Source organism: Tursiops truncatus, chromosome 3 (genome assembly GCF_011762595.2).
Source record: "Tursiops truncatus isolate mTurTru1 chromosome 3, mTurTru1.mat.Y, whole genome shotgun sequence".
In the NCBI taxonomy this organism is placed as follows: domain Eukaryota; kingdom Metazoa; phylum Chordata; class Mammalia; order Artiodactyla; family Delphinidae; genus Tursiops; species Tursiops truncatus.
The window spans coordinates 123,230,508-123,252,501 of record NC_047036.1 but is presented as its reverse complement, the minus strand read 5'-3'; the positions used below and the strand labels follow the sequence as shown (position 1 = coordinate 123,252,501).

General features: G+C 39.4%; 1 protein-coding gene across 1 annotated transcript in view; it reads right to left on the bottom strand.

Moving 5' to 3' along the window:
* STK32A (serine/threonine kinase 32A) overlaps positions 1 to 21,994 on the bottom strand; it is a 120,155-nt gene that overhangs the window by 78,201 nt on the left and 19,960 nt on the right. Inside the window, exons 3-4 of the mRNA XM_019924654.3 lie at positions 7,594 to 7,649; positions 6,373 to 6,524 (exon numbers count right to left, since the gene is read on the bottom strand). Of these exons, the coding sequence (XP_019780213.1) occupies positions 6,373 to 6,524; positions 7,594 to 7,649 (208 nt within the window). The remainder of the gene's footprint in view (positions 1 to 6,372; positions 6,525 to 7,593; positions 7,650 to 21,994) is intronic.

The following is a 21,994-nucleotide window of genomic DNA, read 5'->3' as shown; positions in this document are numbered from 1 at the left end:
TGACACTGGTTAAAGTAGTAAGGAGAGAGTTTAGTCCGTAATATCCTACTGCAATAGAAAGAGTCCACATGTATATGTATAAGTGATTCACTTTGCTATAAAGCAGAAACTAACACACCATTGTAAAGCAATTATACTCTAATAAAGATGTAAAAAAAAAAGAAAGAGTCCAGTTGTGAACTGAACTCAACTTTGATTTGTTGAATAGGGAATAGAGAGGGTGGTGAGCGGGGGCTCAGAAGAGCCAGCAAGTGAAAACTTACAAAAACTGGGAAGGTGGGGTTGGTCCGCGTGAATCCCACCTGGTTTGTTAACTGACGCCGTGTATGGAAATTGGGCTCCTCCCCTTCCGCAGTGGCTGGGAGACAGGGGCCCTGTCTTCAAGTGTTCGTGGAGCAAACAGTAAATTTTTCTCCAGCCTTGAGTTTTCTCAGGCAAGCACTATAAGTGGGCTAGGGTCATCCTAGGATGAGGCCTTGAGCTGTTAAAAAGAATGTTAGTGTTTTTCTTTTTTTTTTTTTTTGCGGTACGCGGGCCTCTCACTGTTGTGGCCTCTCCCGTTGCGGAGCACAGGCTCCGGACGCGCAGGCTCCGGACGCGCAGGCTCAGCGGCCATGGCTCACGAGCCCAGCCGCTCCGCAGCATGTGGGATCCTCCCAGACCGGGGCACGAACCCGTGTGCCCTGCATCGGCAGGCCGACTCTCAACCACTGCGCCACCAGGGAAGCCCTAAAAGGAATGTTAGTGTTTTGTTCAAGTCTTTATTGGGTAGGATTGAGGCCTAGCTGAGAAGAGAGCCCAGTGGAGAGTGGCTAGAGCTTGGGCAAGAATCATCATCACCAGGTGGGCCCAGTGCAATCACAGGAGTCCTTAAAAGGTGGAAGAGGAAGGCAGAAGGTCAGAGAGAGGTTTGAAGATGGAAGAAGGAGCCATGAACCGAGGCATGCAGGCAGCCCGGAGAAGCTGGAAAAGGTAAGGAAGTAAGTCCTCCCCGCAGAGCCTTCAGAAGGAACACAGCCCTGCTGATAGCTTGGTTTTAGCTCAGGAAGACTGATTTTGCACTTCTGACCTCCAGAATTGTAATATAATACATCTGTGTTTTAAAAAAAATTTTCCATATTCTTTTAATGAGGGAAAATTATAGTGAAATGCACAGATATTAAGTATAAAATGTAATGAATTTTTACAAATATATAGTCTCCTAGGAGCAACGCCACAATAAAGATAATGGAATCTTTCAATCACTCCCTAAGTTTTCCACATGCAACCTTCTAGTTAATCTCTACATTCCATAGGTAATCATTGTTCTGATTAGTTTTGCCTGTGAAGTTTCAGTGCAAATAACCATGCAGGGCAAAAGGAAAAGAATGTTTTCATTATATTACGAAAATAGCTTTAACCTCAGCTACTTCAATTCCTGTTGTTTTAAACCACTGTGTTGGTGGTAATTTGTTGTTGTTGTTTTGTGTGGGCGGTAATTTGTTAAAGCAGCAATAGAAAACTATTACAACAGTTATTCTGAGTGACGATATATGGGTATTTGTTATTTTCATTAGAACATTCTGTAGTTCCTTATTTTATATCAAGACATTTATTTTAGATTCAAAGAAATTGTTTGAGTTAAAATTTTAGAACAAAAGACTTTCTAATGCCCAAGCCAGCTCAAGTTCAGGTGCCTCTGTCCGCCTAAGAATCTTTAGAATCGTCTCTGGCTATGGGGGCAGGGGGGTCATGTCATTTCTGGGAGGGGCCGCAGAGTTGTTTGTTTAAAGCCATCATTTATTAAATATCTACTGTGTTTGAGATGCCTTATATACATGTTCTTATTCGTATCAGTACCTTCTGCTATGGCTATTGCTCTAATTCCCAATTATAGATGAGGAAACCAAGAAAAACACATAATGTAACTTGCTTCGTGTACACAGTTAGCAAGTGGCGAAACAGGGATTCAAACTCGGGTCCCTCTGACCTCAGGGCCTACCAAGAATCTGGAATGGGCATGATTATATGGGGCTGTGTGTGAGTGTGCAAGAGGTGGCAGAGGTATGATGGGCAAAGAGCAAAAAACCAGGAGCCAGAAGACGAGTCCCGCTGCTAATTCACTTCGTTTGTTCATTCATTCATTCAACATATATTTATTGAGCCCTTTCTGTGAGCTGGGCACTATTGTAGGAGCTGGAGAGTGAGGCAGTAAACAAAAGATGCTAACGTATCTGCGTCATGGAGTTTGTATTCTGGTGGGGTGTGGAGAAAGATCAACAAATAAATTGCATTTCTGTACGTATTTTGTAAGAGTCTCACAAGACATCTGTGGGGGAGGGTAGAGGATAGCAGGAAGAGCAGGGTCTTTGAAATCAGGATTCCTGGGTTTGGGTCCTGGCTGTGTGACTCTGGGGAAATGGTGTAACCTCTCTGAGCCTCAGTTTCTTCAGGTGTAAAATGGGAAGAATAATCCCCATCCACGTAGGTTGTTGGGATGAATACACGAGAACATATATGTAAAACCCAAAGTAATAGAAGCTATTATGGTTGATGCTGGGACTCTGAAGGCTGCCCTGAGTTCTCAAAGGTCTCTGATTGTGTGAAGAGGTGCTGGCACTCTGAGTCACAGATGATAGAGGTTGCTTCCAGGGAACTCATTTATGTGACTGTGTTGAGCTATCTCACGGGGCTCCCTTTTCGCACTCCCAGTACCCATGGTCCTTTTCATTTAACACAGACAATCGCATCTTCTCATTTTCTGAAATCACACGAGGACCCTTGGGGTTCACGGGACGGGAGGAACGGGAGACACCGGTGAGAGCTCGGAGCCCTGAGTGGCTGTGCGCAGCTGCAGGCTTAATCTCAGTGAACAAAAGCCGCCTGGGGATCGGCTGTGCCGGGCAGGACTCAGGCGCTTGTTTTGCGGGCTGTGGGTTGCCAGGGCTTTGTTTAGAGGCCCTCAGGGAGGGGCTCGCAGGAAGATTGTATTTGCTTTTCTTGGATGTCAGCCCTGTCGGGCAGCCTTCACTTTATAACATGGCCTTTATCTGATAACTGTGTTCTGAGTCGGGCCAGGTCTGGAGAGGCTGAACTTTAATTCAGAAGGTTCTTCCACCCTTAACACTGATGCTCCCAGACTAGTGACCTTCCTTCCCTGAAAACCCTCAAAACATACCACCCACACCCCTCTTTCTACTTAGTTCCTTCATGCACTTCTCATAGTTGATATATTCACACGCTATTTGTACTCAGTACTGCGTCCCCACGGTACGGGCCTCTGTTACAATTAGGGTCCCTAGGTTGAGCAAGTAAAAATACAACATGCCCACAAATTAGAAATTCACATAATGAGTAATTTTTACTTAAAATATGTCCTGTGTGATCCTTGGGACATATACTAAAAGTTATTGGTTATTTATCTGAAATTCAAATCTAATTATGCATCCTGTATTTTATCTGGCAACCCTGATTATAAATCGTGATGCTCCGGAAATATATACATGAATGAAGGAATGAATGGGACTCATGCATAATCAGATGCAGACATTTTACTGGAAAGTCCACACTGTTAGGAGTGGTTTCAAGGTGATAGGATTATTGGAGAATTTTCAGTTCTCTATGTGATTTTCTGTTTTTCAACTTGCAATGAGCAGAAAAGTTTTCAAAGATCGTATGTGTCTGTGTTTATACCAATATAGTCATAAACCAACGTCTTAACGTTAGTGTAAAACCTGCTTGAAAGAGAAACAATTTGTGTTTTCCTTCAACCTGAAAACCAGAATTTTCTGAACACATCCCCAGAGGACATTTTGAGCATCCCTGAGAAGATTATTATTAAAAGCAATACTGGGAGACGCAAGAGGGAAGACATATGGGAACATATGTTTATGTATGACTGATTCACTTTGTTATAAAGCAGAAACTAACACACCATTGTAAAGCAATTATACCCCAATAAAGATGTTAAAAAATAAATAAATAAATAAAAGCAATATTGGCAGGCCAACACAACGTATCAGCAAAAGAGAGTACATGAATGGGTACAGAAGTACATGAGTGTCTAAAAAATGTTGCTATTATTTTGTTAATCATACAATGCTTCTTAAGAAAATCGGCTCCTGAAGTTTTGGGGATATAAGGCTCAGTCTAGTTAAACCCAGGATAGAAAAATCTTGATTCAATTGTACATAATACACAGGGAATCTTTTCTTTGATTTGCAGAATGCAGGTGGAAGACAAAACAAACATAAGCTCTTACAGGGAATGAGTTGAAGGCTCTTCCCCCCTTCCTTCACCACACACAGCTTGCCAGGATGCCTTGGGACCAGCACCCTTCAGATTTGTCTTTTGGAGTTCCACACTGGCCACCAGTGATGGGCACTTGAGAATGCTATGCCTTAACGGAGCAAGGAAATTAAGAGCTACCGTTTGTAAGATGCTTACTGTGTGCTGGGCACCGGGCAGAGCACTTGATCATACTTCACTCATAGAAACAACCCGAATTACACACATTAAGCGTATCTTATAACAATGGGACTTAAAAATGATAAAGTAAATTACAGCCACACCTCCTGAAGCACTGCAAGGTGCTTAATAGTTGTGGAAAGATCACTTATATTTACTATGCTGTACTGAGTAAGGCAGAAAGCATTTATTAGAAGGAGAAAAGATGCTGAAGTCGGAAGACTTTTATCTCAAGGTTTGAAAGACAAAGGGGTTTCTGCTGTACCTTTGGGAATGTCCCTTATCAGTTTCCAGTTCTGAATGTGGTATTAGAATCATGGGGGTGGAGCTGTCTCTTCTCTCTCTTCTATCATGTTAATGGTGCCCAGGATTCTGCTGTAAGATTCAGTGTCAGAAGTGAGAAGAAGGGTAGAATAGGATATATGTCCTGTTATTGCCAAGTCAGGATGCACAGACGAGAGAATGATGTCTGGAGTGAAACCAAGTGAGCAAGTAGCAAAATCCATACTCTTTGGCCAGCTTAAAGTCTCACAACACTCATGTTATTAAAAAAAAAAAAAAAGGGAATAGAATGAAATCAACGTGGCCTGCTCAGGGATGACAGACAAGCATGAGAGGGCAAAATGGTACATGTGCCCTTACAAAGGTTTCCTGGTCTTAAAAGAAGAAAATTAGTTGGTTGAACTTTTGAAGGAGGACAGTGTGAGTTTGAACAAAGGGAGGATCATCATTGTGAAGAGAGGGAAAAAAAGGCAATTTGATGATTGCTAAGGACGGGGAAGAAAGAGCTGCATCCATTTAACTCTTCACATGGCAGCATTGTGAAGAGGCCATTGTAAAATACTGATTAAATACACCAAGGCTGGGCCAAAATGAGCTTCCCCATGTCTGAACAGTGCATAAACCCTAACAGACCTATTTCCAAGTCACACAGAACCATCTTCTTTTCAACTGTGGCATAGAGTCTTCAAGCAAATTGTGTATTAAGTGAACTGTATAAATTAAAGATGGGGGGAGACAGGTTTTAGGCACTGATTACTCTAGAGAATCTCCCTAAACACACAGTGACATTTCGATGATTTTTCCATTAGTATTCTCTGAATAGAGATCTCTTTTTTTTTTCCCCTTTGCTAGTAAGTAAGAACTGCTTGGTATACATATTTAAATAACAGTCATACTGAATTAGCTTTAAGAACTGGCTCTTAACATAATGGATGCATTAAAATGTAGAGCAAAATGAGCCAGCCACATAGAGACCTCCATGGGTAAGAAGAGAGCAGGAAGCAGTAGATAATGCAAGCGTCTCCGCTGTCTTCTAAGGCTTGGATTATGATAATGGCTTTGAGAGCAGATCAGTCATTTAATGTCTAGCTACTGACATAAATTAGCTCCGGTTGTGTTAAAGTCTATTTGGTGAGAAAGGCAGCACCCGTCCTTTTCCAACCCACAGGTATATATGTGGCTGCTTAAGAAGTATGCTGCAAGGAAAAAAGGTTGATTGCCAATCACTTTAAGAAGAAAGTGTTTTGTACAAGTCCTAACAGTCAACCTCATCTCTGCCAGTGATGCCGTACTTTGCACTCCAAGTCCCTGCCCCACGAGGAAGGGGGAAAAAGACCTAATGAGTGAGAAGACATCTGAACTCATTCCTTGCCAGCCTATTGAATGACAATGCTTTAAAAAAAAAATACTGACCTCAAGGACAAGGGGAAATATGGCAACTGAACTGAGCAGTATTTACTGGTGATAATATAACATTTTTGTTTCTTTATAAAGTCAAAGAAGCCAAGGCGAACGAAAGTCCCGAGGAAGATCCCAATGAGGGTTTTGCCAATGCACACGTAGAAATTAGGATGTGTTTATGTAAGAGGATTTGGGGGTGAAGGTAGGAGTGTCCCATTCAGAGGTCCAAGAAAAGCCACTTACCACAAATTAACCAGGAAAGGATGCTCCAGCCCCTGCATGATCTGGAGCTCCTTGAAGACATTCCTCACTTCATTGCGCTCCACACACTTTTGTTTGTTCATGTACTTCATCGCATACATCTTCTTGGTATCGTTCTTCTGTACGATGCAGACCTAATGGTGCCAACCAGAGTGAGAAAGTGATTAGGGAGATGATGGATCGTGGGAATGAGACAGAACAAGACCGTTTATCACAGCATGGAGGCCCCATCACTTGCAAATTCTCTGATGTTAAAGTTGCCACTTAGCTCTGATTTCAGAGTAAAAAATTGCACTTTCTTCCCCTGTACCAAGTCAATTTCTAAATCTCTGCCTTCTCAAACAAGTTTGCCTGTTTTTGCTTTTGGGGATTTTTAAGACAGCATTTTGGGGAAAATAGCTGCCTCCATGTCAGGAATCTTCCAATAACTAACAGCATCCTTATTCTGCTTTTTAGTGACCAAAATAGGCATGACTAAACTGTCAAGATGAACAATACTGTGCGAGAATTTCTGTTGACAGCCACAGGTGATACAACCAAAAAGGACTTGAAGCATGAGGAAAAACACGAAGCGTGATGTGCATGTTTGTGAAACTCTTTTAGAGGTTCATATAATGCCTGATAAAGTCAACAGCAGATGATTCTAAAATGCAAGTTCACTATGAAATATGAGGTATTCTGTTAAAGTATGTTTCCACAAGACACAATAGTAATCAGGATATGAATCTAGAAGATTCTTACAAAGAATTGGACTGAATGTGTATGAATTTTATGGTAGGATTTTTATGGTAGGTTTTTTAAAAATAGAACTATGGTACAATTGGGGAAAACAGAAATCAGGTGGCTTCTTTCCCACATGAAAATATTTAATTCTTATACTGACAAGACAACTGTTACTGAATGTACTGGTACAACTTGCAAATGATTATGAAATCTTACGCTCCCCACTAGTGTAGAGAAAGCCTCCAACCCTAGTGAGTAAACTGATTTGACTTTGAGATAATTCTGAGAACATACATGTTCATTATGTAGCTGCCTGTCTCATACTTTGCTCAAACTGTGGTAATAATTTTATAAAAACCCATTATGAAAACATCTCTGAATTATCATTTACTGTGGTCCCAGTAACTAATCTGAACCTTCTTGGGCTCTCTGTTCTCTGAGCTACATACCCCATTATTGGTTAATCATTTTGGTTCTCACCTTCCCAAAACTGCCTTTTCCAATGGCTCTTAAAATTTCAAAGTGGTCAAAGTTGACTGTAGAACAAACAAAAAGAACATCATGAGTGATTCAGGTGCTCTTTTAGTAGCTAATGAATAATATATAAAGATTGAACTAAACCTAAGTACTGTATTTAAAACAGCATTCCTTAACATGACCATTCATTCATCCAATAGACATTTCTTTAACACTTAATCACATTGCTTAGTACTGGGGGATATAGTATTAATAGAGTAGAAATAAAATCTCTACTTTTATGGAGACTGTAGTCTAGTGAAGGCTCCCCAGAGAGACTCTTACGGATTAAATAGTCACAAAATGAGTGGACAATTAAAACTCTTGGTGAACGTTAAGAAAGAGAGAAGTTGTTGGGCTCTAAGTGGATATAACAGAGGGTTTCACATAGGTGGCCAGAGACCTGGTCCTCTGTGCATAGAATTCTACTAAGGGTTGGCACTTTAAAAATCTTCTCCTTGTCTGTTTTCTCACTAAAACCGCTCTTTAGTGTATCCAAATGATCTCAATTTTCCCAAGTAAGAAAGTATTACACATGTAAGTTTACAGAATGAGTTGATCCCCAAGGCACAGATATCTAAGAGAAGAGGATGATTATGAGTATAAAAGTCTATTTTATACACTTCATTTGAAGTTGAGATGATCTTTTCCATCTGCCATTTAAAAATTTCCACTCCTAAACTTTAAATGGAATATAATCTATAAAAATATTGAATCACTGTGCTGTATACCTGAAACTAATACATTTTAAATCAACTATACATCAATTAAAAAATAATAACATGTTCACTCCTTCCTAGGAGCAGTAGATGTTTAGCGTATAGATAGCATGGTCTCTTGGGTCAATGCTCAAGAAATGCTTGGTGAAGAGAAAAACAAAGCCTAGATTCTCCCAGACAGGTGACATTCTTTGGTTCCTTTCCTTGATGATCTGCAGAAAATGTCCCACTTTCTTTCCTGGTTTTTGAAATAAGGGTTTAGATGAGTAAAATTCCAAATGAGGGATTTTAAGAATTTAATCAGAAAAGATTGCAAAGTACAAGAAGGTGCCATTCTTCTCTTTAAAAGACATAATTTGTCGATTTCAAAAATTATCAGATTAGCTCCTTCTGAAGGAAAGAGAGATGAGTAATGGGACCTCTCATCTTCCAAGCTTTCTCAAGGTGAAAACATTTTTATAATGTGACTTAATCATCGCTTCTTTTAAACTCCCAACCCACTTTATTTCAAAAAAAACCCAAAACATTTAATCATGTGAGGCAGCATGTCTATTACAAATAATCCTGGATTTGGCCTGTAAACAATGATGTAATTCTGGTAAATGACAGATTCTTTTTTTAAATTTTATTGAAGTATAGTTGATTTACAATGTTACGTTAATTTCTCCTGTAAAGTAAAGTGATTCAGTTATACATATATGTATATTCTTTTTCATATTCTTTTCTATTATGGTTTATCACAGGATATTGAATACAGTTCCCTGTGCTCTGCACTAGGACCTTGTTGTTTACCCATCCTGTATATAATAGTTTGTATCTGCTAATCCCAAACTCCCAGTCCTTCCCTCCCCCACTTACCCCTTCCCCTTGGCAACCACAAGTCTGTTCTCTAGAACTGAGTCTTTTCTGTCTCGTAGATAAGTTCATTTGTATCATTTTTTTAGATTCCACCTATAAGTGATATCATATGATATTTGTCTTTCTCTGTCTGGCTTACTTCACTTAGTATGATAATCTCTAGGTCCATCCATGTTGCTGCAAATGGCATTATTTCATTCTTTTTTATGTCTGAGTAATATTCCATTGTATATATACCACATCTTCTTTATCCATTCCTCTGTCGGTGGACATTTAGGGTGCTTCCATGTCTTGGCTATTGTAAATAATGTGGCTATGGACATAGGGGTGCACGTATCTTTTTGAATTATAGTTTTGTCTGGCTATATGCCCAGGACTGGGATTGCTGGATCATATGGCAACTCTATTTTTAGTTTTTTGAGGAACCTCCATACTGTTCTCCATAGTGGCTGCACCAATTTACATTCCCACCAACAGTGTAGGAGGGTTCCCTTTTCGCCACACCCTATCCAACATTTGTAATGATGTCTTTTCTGCCTGGTGTGAGGTGGTACCTCACTGCAGATTTGATTTGCATTTCTCTAATAATTAGTGATGTTCAGCATCTTTTCATGTGCCTATTCGCCATCTGTATTTCTTCTTTGGAGAAATGTCTATGTAGGTTTTCTGCCCATTTTTCGATTGGGTTGTTTGGTTTTTTTTTTGTTGAGTTGTATGAGCTGTTTGTATATTTTGGAAATTAAGCCCTTGTCTGTCACATCATTTGCAAATATTTTCTCCCAGTCCATAGGTTGTCTTTTTGTTTATGGTTTCCTTTGCTGTGCAAAGGCTTATAAATTTTATTAGGTCCCATTTGTTTATTTTTGCTTTTATTTCTATTGCTTTGGGAGACTGACCTAAGAAAACATTGGTACAATTTATGTCAGAGAATGTTTTGCCTATGTTCTATTCTAGGAGTTTTATGGTGTCATGTCTTATATTTAAGTCTTTAAGCCTAAATGACAGATTCTGAGTCTCCATTTTCTCATCTGTAAAAATGGGACTGACCCTGCTAGATAAAGAAATACTTTTTATCCAGAAAAATGCTAATGAAACAGTTTACTTACTTAAGTCATTCACTTGACTATGTTGTCTTCCCGAACTCCTTGAGTTCTGAGTTTCTTTCATTCACTAGATCATAAACTCTGTGAGGGCAGAGATTATATGTTGCTTTGTTCACCTGTGTTTTCCTGGCAACTCAGAAAATTCCTGGCTTGGGGTAGTTGAAAGCATCTCTTTGCACTTCCCATAGAGCCTGGTACAGTGATTTACACGTAAATCTCACATAAATCTGGTTCTCAACAAATAAAGTAAGATGTAAAGATACAGAAGAACCCCCAAACAGTTGCTTCTTGTAAACCAGAGCAGTGTGAGAATGTGGGTCTTCTAGGGAAGTGTTTTGTAAACTGAGTCAAGACCCATTAATAAATTATGAAATAAATTTAGTTGTAATAAAGAACATTAAAAAATTTAATGGAATGGAATAGATAATAAAATATCAGAAATGTCTCAAATGTAGTTAGAGTAGTATTGACTCTGAAACTTTTGTTTCAGTTTACATCTGTGTGTAGATAGATGTGTACTGTATCATGAGGATTCTTTTAGTCTATATTTTACTATGAGTTGTGGTCAAAATAACTTGAAGAACACTTTTGTAAGTTTTTTCTTAAGTTTCAAACTGAAATAACCAATGCAATGATTTCCTCACACATCACATGAGGCTGAGTTATGCATTATGTACTATGGAAGTGTTAAATAACCAAGATTTATTTCATTTTTAGCAAATCCAATAACTCACAGTGGTTTCTTCACTAGCAGCCTAGCCTACAATGCTGTGATGATGTTTTGAATCTCCAAGTATATAGCGGGTACCTGGAAAGCAGGACGTTCCATTGCGATATCAATCCATTTCACGAACCGGGTCTCTTTATAAGCCATTTTAAGCTTTCATGAAAATGATAAAGGATTAGATGCCAGGTTGCTGATAAATTTCTACTAGCAGAACTGCCTTAATTAATGTCAGGTTAGGTCCCAGAAAAGTGGCAACCTTAAGGTTTTAGAGATACTACATCTTATTTATGCCTTTGTTTCTAGTCAGTCAAAGAAAGATCCAACTCCAGTCCAATGCCATAGTGCCTAAGGTCACTTCCCTGTATAATAATACATCCTGGAGAGAAAGCTGATGACACACTGAAAGTGACTGAAAAATAAGCTCTTATTCCATCCTTACGGTCCCTTCTTAAATGTCCAACAACAGCAACACTAGTTTGGGGGAAGGCTGATTGAAAAGGCAACCAAACCTCATCAATTCAGACAAAATGAGAGAGAGAGATGAAGTCAGAACTGTGGATTATTTTGTCAACGGGAAACCAATTATATTACAGGCATATAGGCTTTGCCTAAGGGGAGTATGCAATAGCACACCCACTGTGTGCTTAAACCTTTGATCACCCGGTGCAGTATTAACCAGCAGATTACATATGGCCCACAGCCAAAATGGGCCTGCTGCCTGTATTTGTGCCTCCTGTGAGCTAAGATTGGTTTTACATTTTTAAAGGATTTTAAAAAAACAATAAAGAATATGCAATAGAGACCATATGAAAATCGATGCCATAATATTTACTAGCTGGCCCTTTACAAAAAATTTACCAGCCCCTGAGATTAAGAGCACAGTCTGTGGAGACAGACTGCCTGAGTTCAAATTCCAGCTCCTACAATGAATACTTGTGGAATCCTGGCAATTTCTTTGTTTTTTCCTGTCGATTTATTTCCATGCTCTGTATCTTCATTGATAAAATAGGGATCAAAATAATATATACATCATAGGGTTTATAGCAAAATGAAGTGAGTTAACATATGTAAAGTACTTAGAATATGAACTGGAACAAACTACTTTTACTAGTACTACGACTACTGCTTAGGGAATAGGATAATTCAGAGCTCCCAGCAAATACCATGGCAAGCTGCTATCACGACACCTGGATATTAGCAGGCAACACGGAAGTAAATGGCAGCTGTCAGTGTCATTTCTACACATCTGGGCTTTGCAGTCTGTGGTGTGGTGGCCTTGCAGCAGTGTTTTCTTCAATCTCTGAAGCAAAGTTAACCTTTGTTGTGGCTTCTTCTTGTGTCTTGTCCTTATATCATGTTCTAAAACTTTCCTTCTGGTTCCTAGAGAAGCTCTGGTGCCAAGAAGATAAAAAGGGTCTCCTGGAGACCCTGTTAGACCCTGGGTCTTTGTGGGGTTTTGAAGGTTGAGTGTAGGGAGAGACAGAATCTGGTTCTCACTTACACTGATAGGTCTGGGCCAGGGAATGTGACCTGCGGGGAAACAAACAGGCAACAGCAGCTCAACCTCCAGCACCTTCCTCTCTGCCTCAGTCTTGCTTTCACACAGGTCTTCTCACCTCAGTCTTAGCAACCATCATGTCAGTACATACAGTATTCTTAAGGCTGTCTGGAGGTATATCAGATTAAGACAAAGCTGAACAGATCCTAACGTTATGAGATCCCACGGAATATTTTTATTTATTTTTAAAACTAAGTATCTTAAAAGGACTTATTTTAGAGTTTTTCTTTTGGATAGGTGCACATTCTCCACTAATCAACCAGACACAGACATTCTGTAGGCATTAGAGGTCTGTTTATGTATGTTTCCTTTGTATGTCTCATTGTATTCTCTCAGTAACCTTACGGCTTTTACAGATAGGCGTGTTCAGCCTCAGAGAGATTAAATAATTGGCCATGATTACAACTAGTATTGTGACTCACTCATCTTGGGGTTAGGTTCGTAAGTCAGAAAGTAAGGCAAAACCTGTTCAGTCAAGACTACACATGTAAATCCTCAGAGAAGGTACCCCATTTGAAGACCAAGACAGTCTGTCAAAGTCCAATTCAGTTTTGTTTTCCTTGTGTGAGCACCCAAGGAATTGCATTTAGGGGCTATTGTATGAAAAACAAATGTTTAAGCACTAAAATCACACTCAGCTCTTTGGTAGGCTTGAATTTATAAGTCACATGGACAGTAAGACCAACTGAGGGGACAGCAGTTGACTGTTGTCACAAAGCCACACCCAGCACTTGAGTGGAGGAGTGGATAGAATAAATCCACCTTCATGTAAATTCATATACACCTTTGTGATCCTGCACCCACATTGTTAATCTCTATAGCTGTCCACCCATTCCAGAGGTAGAATCAGGAGAAGCAAGGTGGAACTTCTTTGTCTATCCTTCTAGAATCACGAGTCAGGCTTTCCCAAGTCTTTCCCTAAACGGAAGCGTACTGATGGTGGGATTCAGGCCTGATGCTCTTTATTTCCTTTTTTCTACTTCTCTTACCATCTCCCCAGTCTAAACATTCTGGTCAATAAACAGTGTTGAAGGAAAGAAGAGGGGAAACACTTTTTAGACTTTGTTATACCACCCTGACAGTTGGAATTTGGGAGAAGAGCATTCTAGAAAGTAAAGCAGAAAATCCATTCTTTTTTCTACTTTTGAGGTAAAAATATTTGGAAAATATTTTATTTTTTCTTTAAAAATATTTCAGCCTTCCTAAGTATGGAAACATGAACATACGTGAGATTACTGAGAACTGCACTCCTTGATATTTCTGTAAACCTTTCTATTGATGAGAGAACAAGGACACCAGTGGTGGGACCCTAGATAAGTTACTCCATCTTTTCAAATCATAAGGTCCCCATCTGTAGAACAGAGCTAATTAAACTTGACTCGCCAGTGGTTTTGAAGATGACATGCTATAAACCAGAAGTATAATGTCTGGCCCACTGAAAGGTAAAAGTTACAAATGATAAAAAAAGTACAATTATTCAGAGAAAATTAAGTCTTCTTCCCATTGCAAAATTTTAGTTCTATTCCTAGGAGGCAATCACTATTAACCATTTCTTCTGTATCCTTTAAGAGATTTTTTTCCTGCATATTATATGTATTCCCTTTTGACAGCAATAGCAAGGTACTAGCATTCCTGTAGGGACAGAGATTATAAGCCCTTTCTACATAATTATACTGTTTCTGTCCTTTCATACCATTACATATAGCTCTATATCTAATTATTTAAAATAGCTCCTTTATACTTCATTGCATAAATATACCATAAAATATTTAGCCTGTTGATGGACGTTCAAAGATGATTTAATTATCTGCTATTTCCTACAATACTACCATAAACATCCTTGATCAGCTTATGCACATGTGTTGTAGGCTAACTTTATAAAAGTAGAACTACTGGGACAAAGATTATGTGGATTTTCCAATTTAATGGATATTGTCAACAGCCCTCCAAAGATGTTGCACCCAATCTCTTCCAGCAACGTGTAAGAGTGACATTTTGTCCACCACCCTGCCAACACTATCACATCAACTGTCCTTTATCTGACAAGTGAAAAAAATTGAATTATTTACTTTATACAGTTGACCCTTGAACAATGTAGGGGGTTAGGGGTGCCAGCCCTGCTCTCAGCAAAAATCCACATGTAATTTATGGTCAGCCTACCAAATCTGAGGTTCCTCCGTATCTGTGTTTTCGTATCTGAGGATTTAATCCAAGGTAGATCGTGTACTACTGTAGTTACCGTAGTACGTATTTATTTTACAAAATTAGTGGACCACACAATTGCTGTTCAAAGGTCAGCTGTATTTCTTTAATGAGTAAAGTCTCATATCTTTGTACATTTATTTTTTCAAAGAACTGCCTATTCATATATTTTGCCTGTTTCTAATGAGTTATTCTTATGGATTTGCAAATGCATTTAAAACGTTAAGTAAATTAACTTTCTCTTAGTACATCTTGGAAATATTTTTCTAGGCTGCCCATTTGGCTTTTGACTTTAAAACATTTTTAATAAGGTAGAAAACTTAAGTGTTAAATTTATATTTTATAGTCAAATTTTATAGGGTCAAATGTATCCATCTTTCCCTTATTGTCCCTCTGGACTTAAGTCTTTAAAAAAGGCTTTTTTTGTTGTTGTTGTTAAAAGCATGTACTTGTATTTTAAATCAATAGCTTTTGACATTTCTAAAATACAACATAATTTATTCTAAGGTTATATCTATCCAAGATACACAGAGCAAAAAAGTTTCCAAATTCCAACAATTCTAAAAACTCCTGCTACTGCTTAAATTAAAAGCCCAAACAATCAATCATTTCCTTGCATGCCATCATGCCAATGTGATTGTTAATAAGGGGATACTTCTAAGTGCTTTGGGAAATATCCTCTTGAAGCAGGCTCTCCATACCTTGCTTATGTTGGCAATTTATTTAGTAAACACTTTACTTATACAGCACGATGTTACATTCCAGTGCTGTTTGGTCCCAACTGATACATTACACACATTGGTTGCTTAAACGTGACACTGGGGTTGGCTGTGGTTCTCTAAGGGCAGAGTCAATTCCACATGGAGACAGTAATGGCTTAGCTGGCCCCATGTGCCCCTTCTTCACTCCAGCTCAGGAAGTGTGTGTGTGTGTGTGTGTGTGTGTGTGTGTGTGTGTGTGCGCGCGCGCGCGCACGCGTAAGTGTGTGTAATTCCTCCCCCCACTACAGCAGAATAGACACTTAGGTGGAGTAAAGGTGCAGATGATGCTCACTGAACTTGGTCTGCGTTCACCGACAGCAAAGCTGTACTGATGGCTCACGCAGTAACAAGCAGGCATTGCGCTCTGTGCTGGGGACAAAGAAAGCCAAGGTTGCCTACCTTCCTGGGGCTGACAGTCTAGTGGGACACCAGAATACTTAATAATAGCTAATATCTTTTTGTAAGGAATATCAGGTATTAGTCTAAGCATGTTATATAGATATATTATCTCAATTTTCCATCAATCCGATGAAATAGTACTACTATTATTGCCATTGTTTTAAGCTGAGCAAACTGCAGCCCAGAGTAATGAAGTAATTTTCTCAAGGCCACAGCGTAAGCAAGGGGCAGCTCCAAGGGGTGAAGTCCGGAGCTGTCCTCAAACGCTGTTCTCTGCTGCAGCCCATTAAATGTAGATAATTGTACCCGAGAAAGTAGTATATGCAGCACAGAGTCAGGGAAAGGCTTGTCTCACAACAGTGTCCATCTTTCTGGCTTGTCTTCTTCAGCAAGATCTTTTTTTTCATGGATCCTGTCTTATAACACTGATCCCACCAACCATGTGCGGTCACTGGTATCTGTCACTCATCATGTCCCCCACCCTTTGCCAGAAGCCCTGGTCTGGGAGTGGGACTGTGACCTGAGTCATTCCAATCTATATACTCTACATGCAGGGTTTTCTGATCTGGAAATGCATGCTTCCCCGCTATCACAAAGCTGTCTGAACATGAGAACAGAACTGGCCAAATGGAGAAAAAGCAGGTCGGTAGATCCCAGGAAATGAAACCAACACATGGAATAAATTGGACCTGCACGATAAAAAGGGATCCCTGATAGCATTAAAGTGTGCGCCTTTCTATTCAGATAGGGCCTATCTTGATTACTCTGCAGGCCCTGATATTCTTCCAATAATTTTTAAATTTTTATGTTTTTAGCAAAACTCATTCAAGTTCCAACTAACACAAGCTCCACTGCTGTAGGGAGAAAATCAGAGTGTCATGGGAACATACAGCAGGAACAGCTGTCCAGGAAATGCAGTAAAACATCTTAGAGGAGGTGATTAGGACCTGAGAAAAATGTTACAAGGGACTTCCTCTTTCTATTTTTTCTTATTTTTATCCCTACATTGAATTGGGGTATCAGAAAGATAATCTCCAAGGAAAAGAAATGAAACCTACACATACATGATTGCAGTGTAAAGGAGTGCATATGTACTGAGAGCTTCATGTTGTCCTACAGGGATTCCCAAATATGTCTGCCCACCAAAATCACACAAAACACTGTTTTAGGGCTTCCCTGGTGGCGCAGTGGCTGAGAGTCCGCCTGCCGATGCAGGGGGACGCGGGTTCGTGCCCCGGTCCGAGAAGATCCCACATGCCGCGGAGCGGCTGGGCCCGTGAGCCATGGCCTCTGAGCCTGCGCGTCCAGAGCCTGTGCTCCGCAACGGGAGAGGCCACAACAGTGAGAGGCCCGCGTACCGCAAAAAAACACAAAAAAACCCCACTGTTTTAAAGATGCAGATACATGGGCCTCATCTGAATCAGACTCTGGAGGCTGGACCTAAGATTTTGATGGAAACTTCCCGGAACCAGTCTGCAGGGCTTTATTTACGAACCACTGTTTTGTTCACTAAAAACCATGGGAGTTCTAAGGTGGGAGAAATTTCTTCCTACTGTAGAAGATGAAAAGAGCTTCAGGGAAGGGCAGCATTTCATTTGGGCCTCGCAGAAAGGGTAAGAGTTGAACAGGTGGCCAAGCAGTGGCGCGCAGGGAGGATGTACTTACTGAGCGACTCAAACCCTAGTGTGATGAGGCTCTCAATAAGTAGTTTACTTAATTTGATTTCCAAGGCCTCAGACCTCCCCTTCTACCTCTGCCCCCATCCCCATGAATTGGAAGCGAATTAATAATAGTGTCTATAAATAATGAATAGGCCTCTGTTGCCTGCACTGTGCCACATCTTAGGTCAAAGTTGATAATTATACTCATTATCTATTAGGTACACCCATTGTATAGGCACTGATCCAGTGCTTTATAAACATTATCCTAATTAATCCTTACCAAAACACCATAAGGTTGTCATATTATTGCTGCTTTGTGGATGAGTTACAGAGACTCAAAAAAGTTAAATCTCCCAGGGGTGGTGCTTGGACTTGAAACTGACTATGTGTGGCTCCAAGTTTGTTGATTTTAATAGTACAGACGAGTCCTGGAAGTTTTGCGATACAATATGGTGGTTATGAGCATGAAATTCAGGGTTTGGGTTTGGGTTGCACTGCTTACTAGCTATGGACTTTAAATTAGTTAACTTCTCTGAGTTTAAATTTCCTTCTCTGTAAAACTGATTGCATTTAGTATCCCTTCTAAGGTCATTAGGAGGACTAGGTGAAATAAGGCATATCAAAGGTGCTTATCAAGAGTTTTTAGTTAGAACTCAATAAAAGTATCATTATTACTGTTTTCGCTATTGTTACTGGATGAGTCACTGTGGTATCAGCCCAGAACAGTGCTTTTCTTGCCAAAACATTAGGCAAAATGATGTTGGGACATGACACAGGATGAACGGTACCAAGAATATACCCTCTATGAAGGCAGACACTGGGCCCATCCTGTTGACTATGGTATCTACATTGCCTACAACCATGTTGGGCATGTAGCACGTGCATAATCAATGCTTATTAAGTGGAGGAAGTACCGTCACCAAAGTTTAACAGAGTATGTAATAGCTTAGGAGGAAACATTTGAAAGATATTTTTCTTCATGTTTATTTCCTAGCATGTCATCATTTAAAATTGGTACCTCCACACAACATTGTAAATTAACTATACTTCAATTAAAAATTAAAAAAAATTTTTAATAAAATGGGTAGCATAGCTCCTAAGGAATATCTTACCAATTATCTGACCTATTATCAAAAGGCTTCTTAATGAGCTAGGCAATTAAGAAAGAAAGTCTCCATTTGAATGGTGACAACTTCAGATTTCTCTGAAGGCACTAGATTTATATCTTAAACACCTCAAGGATTGATTTACTCATTCTTTGAGCCCAAAAGTGTCAAGAACTGCCATGCTCTGAACTGCCCATCTTCCACCCTACCAACCTCATAACCAACAGCTATCCTAAGCAAGGACATGGATGAAAACCCCAGGAACTGAAGGATAATTAACAGCAGGAGTCAAATTGCCTTTGTCACTGCTGCATGATCTTCAAACAGAAGTAAATGTATCTCACTTTGGCAACTGGAAGGTACCCACATTAAATTAGTCTTCCATATACCTCATCATACCTTCCATATACCTCCTGCTGTCACTCTGCCCATTTATTTTTAAGAATGGACACTGCATGATTTGCCAAAAAGGGAATAAAAGGACCGAAAAAAAATTGAAGCGCTGGCGAAAAATAGTTCTTTTGGTGGATTTTACCAGTTTTCCATTAATTAGGTGAATTATGCTATATTCCCAAATGGAGGCAGTCAGCAAAAAAACTACTTACACCCTTTCAAGACAGTCACAACAAGGAGGAAGGAAATTCAACTCACTCCTCCAGAAGCCATAGCTTTACTAGCAAGTCAGATCAACCAATATTCTTTGAGCATCTCTATGCCCAGGACGGTGCTAGGCACTGATGGAAAAACAAAAGGAGCTTGGGTTCAAGTCACATCCTCAGGAAAATGAGTATGACTCATTCAGTTGTATTTGTGAGAACCTGGATAATCAAATGCCCCTGCCTCACTTACATTTTATTTTGCTATAGTGTATTTATCGTTGGAATCCATTTTTTAATCTTTCTGGAATTAAATGAGTATAAATAAATACATAGACAAATAAGTAGACAAATGAAAGCAATCAAGTGTCTGGTATAGAAAGCAGCTCTATGGAGAGGGGAGCAAGTATTGGGGCATGGCAATTTTGCTTCTTGGTTTGTAGTGAAGGTGGAATGCTTTGATGAAAGATAAAAAATGATTTGAGTCAGACAGACTTGCACTGGAATCCTAGATCCACCACTTACAAGATAAATGGAATTAGGAAATTTACTGGCCGTTTCTGAGTTTCAATTTCTTGTTCATAATGAATATTTTTTATATAAAACTCATGGTTTTATCATAAATACAGAAAAGTAGAAGAAAAAGAAAATCATCTAAAGATAACAGTGATTACTATTTCGATTATTTTTTCTATCTTCTAGACATTTTTATTTTTATCATTTTTATTTTTATTTTATCTATATCTACATTAAACACTGATGTTAGTCCTATGATCCACTTGTCTCACGCTTCAATCTCTTCTGGCCAAGAAGCTAACACTTTTAGTTCTTTGAATTAATAAGTTTGGTAGTTTCCACTGTATCATCTAAATAGTATCTTTTTTTTTTTTCTTGTCAGTTTTAGGCATTACTTACTGAATTTTCAAGGTGGCAAGTGGGCATTTAGCTACTTCCTTGGTCTTTTGGTCTTACCCCAACATGCTCCTATCTTTCTAATACAGTATAGCTGTATCTGATAAAATAATTTCAATTAGATCAATATTCAGTATTTCCATTATTATGAGTATGGAAATGGTACACACACCTGAGTCATGTAGTAAACCACAACTGGTTTTCCCTTCTTGCACATGTTTTTTTTGGTTTTCCCTGGAGTTAATAATTGTCTTGTTTATACTTGTTTGCTTTTCTATAGCCTTTTTCCTAATTCAATCTCAAACTCTTCTCTAGTTGTTTAAGTTCCCTTTCAACATGTTCAAGTGCATCAGTCGCAAGGCCATCTTCCTGAAAATGTCTCTACCACAGCCCTCCAATCTGGACTCTTTATCCTTTTTGCTTCCCAGCTGTCACTCTTGGGCTCCCCGTCACAGTCGTCCTAGGGATTTCCTTCACTCCTCTTTCACGAAGGAGTCCCTGCTTATCGCATGCCCTGTCTCCCTCTCTCTTCCTTGATTCCCCTGTTTTCGTGGAGTGCATTCTACAGCAGTTTTGTAGGAAGGATTGCATGGGAGGTAAATTTTTGAAGCCTTATATATATGCAAAATATATTATTCTACTCGCGCTCAGTTGCAAGTTTGGCTGAGTATTGAATTCCAGGTTCAATTTCCTCCCAAATTTTGAGGCCTGGCTCTCCTTAATTTCTAGCTTTTTGTGTTGCTGTTACGTCTAAAGCTATTTTGATGCCAGACCCTCTGAGGTAACAACAGTTTTCTTCTCTGGAACCTTGCAGGACTGTGTATTTGTGCTGAATGTTTTGAAGTTTTATGATTATATGGGCTTATTTTATTTGTCATGCTGGGCACTTGATAGGCTCATTCAATCTGGAAAAGTTCTGGGCTTTTCTTTTTCCTTTAAATTATATAGTGATGGTTTCCTCCCTTTTATTTTCTCTTGCTCTATCTTTGTACCTACTATTATTTAAAACTAGAACTCTTAGACTAGCTCTTAAGTTTTCTTGTACTTACCCTTCTGTTTTCTATCTCTGTTCATTATTCTAGGAAATTTTCTCAAATCTATCTTCTGCACCTTTGGAATTTTTCCATTTTTGCTGTAATTTTTTCTCCTCACACTAATTTTTGGTCTATGAATGTTGCTCTCTTGGTATCCTATTTTTTTTCATCAAAATAAATTATTGGTCACTATATCACATCTCTCTCTGATAGTTATCATCAAGTTGCTGTTTTCTCTGTTCATGTGTTTTAGTATCTGTCAGTCCTGTTAGAAGCCTTTCCCACATGTCCGAAAATCCTTGGTTATCTATTCATCTTTAAGTGTGGAGACCTAAACCCCTGTCTGAAAGTTCTGAGCATGAGGGTGGAACTTGTCGACACTAGGCTTCACTCCAGAAATCAATGGCTAGGATGTTGAGTTAGAAAATTCTGAAGTCGGCTAACTTTAAATTTTCCTCTTGGGTTGTCAAAAGCTCCAGGAAAGACACTACCTGGAGTCTTGTCTGGAGAGGGAGGACCCTGGTGTCAGTGTTATCAGAGCCTAATGGGAAAGAGGGCTGAGGGCTTGCACACCCAGCATGCATTCATTTATCCAATTCCTCCATTCTCCACAAGGCACTGGTGGCCCTCCGTGTGCCAGGTCTTTCCTGTTAAGGGACTTTCCTCTCCAGAGGATAAACTACAGTGTGGATGTGTGGAGAGCAGATGACTAGTTTCTTTCTTTTGACA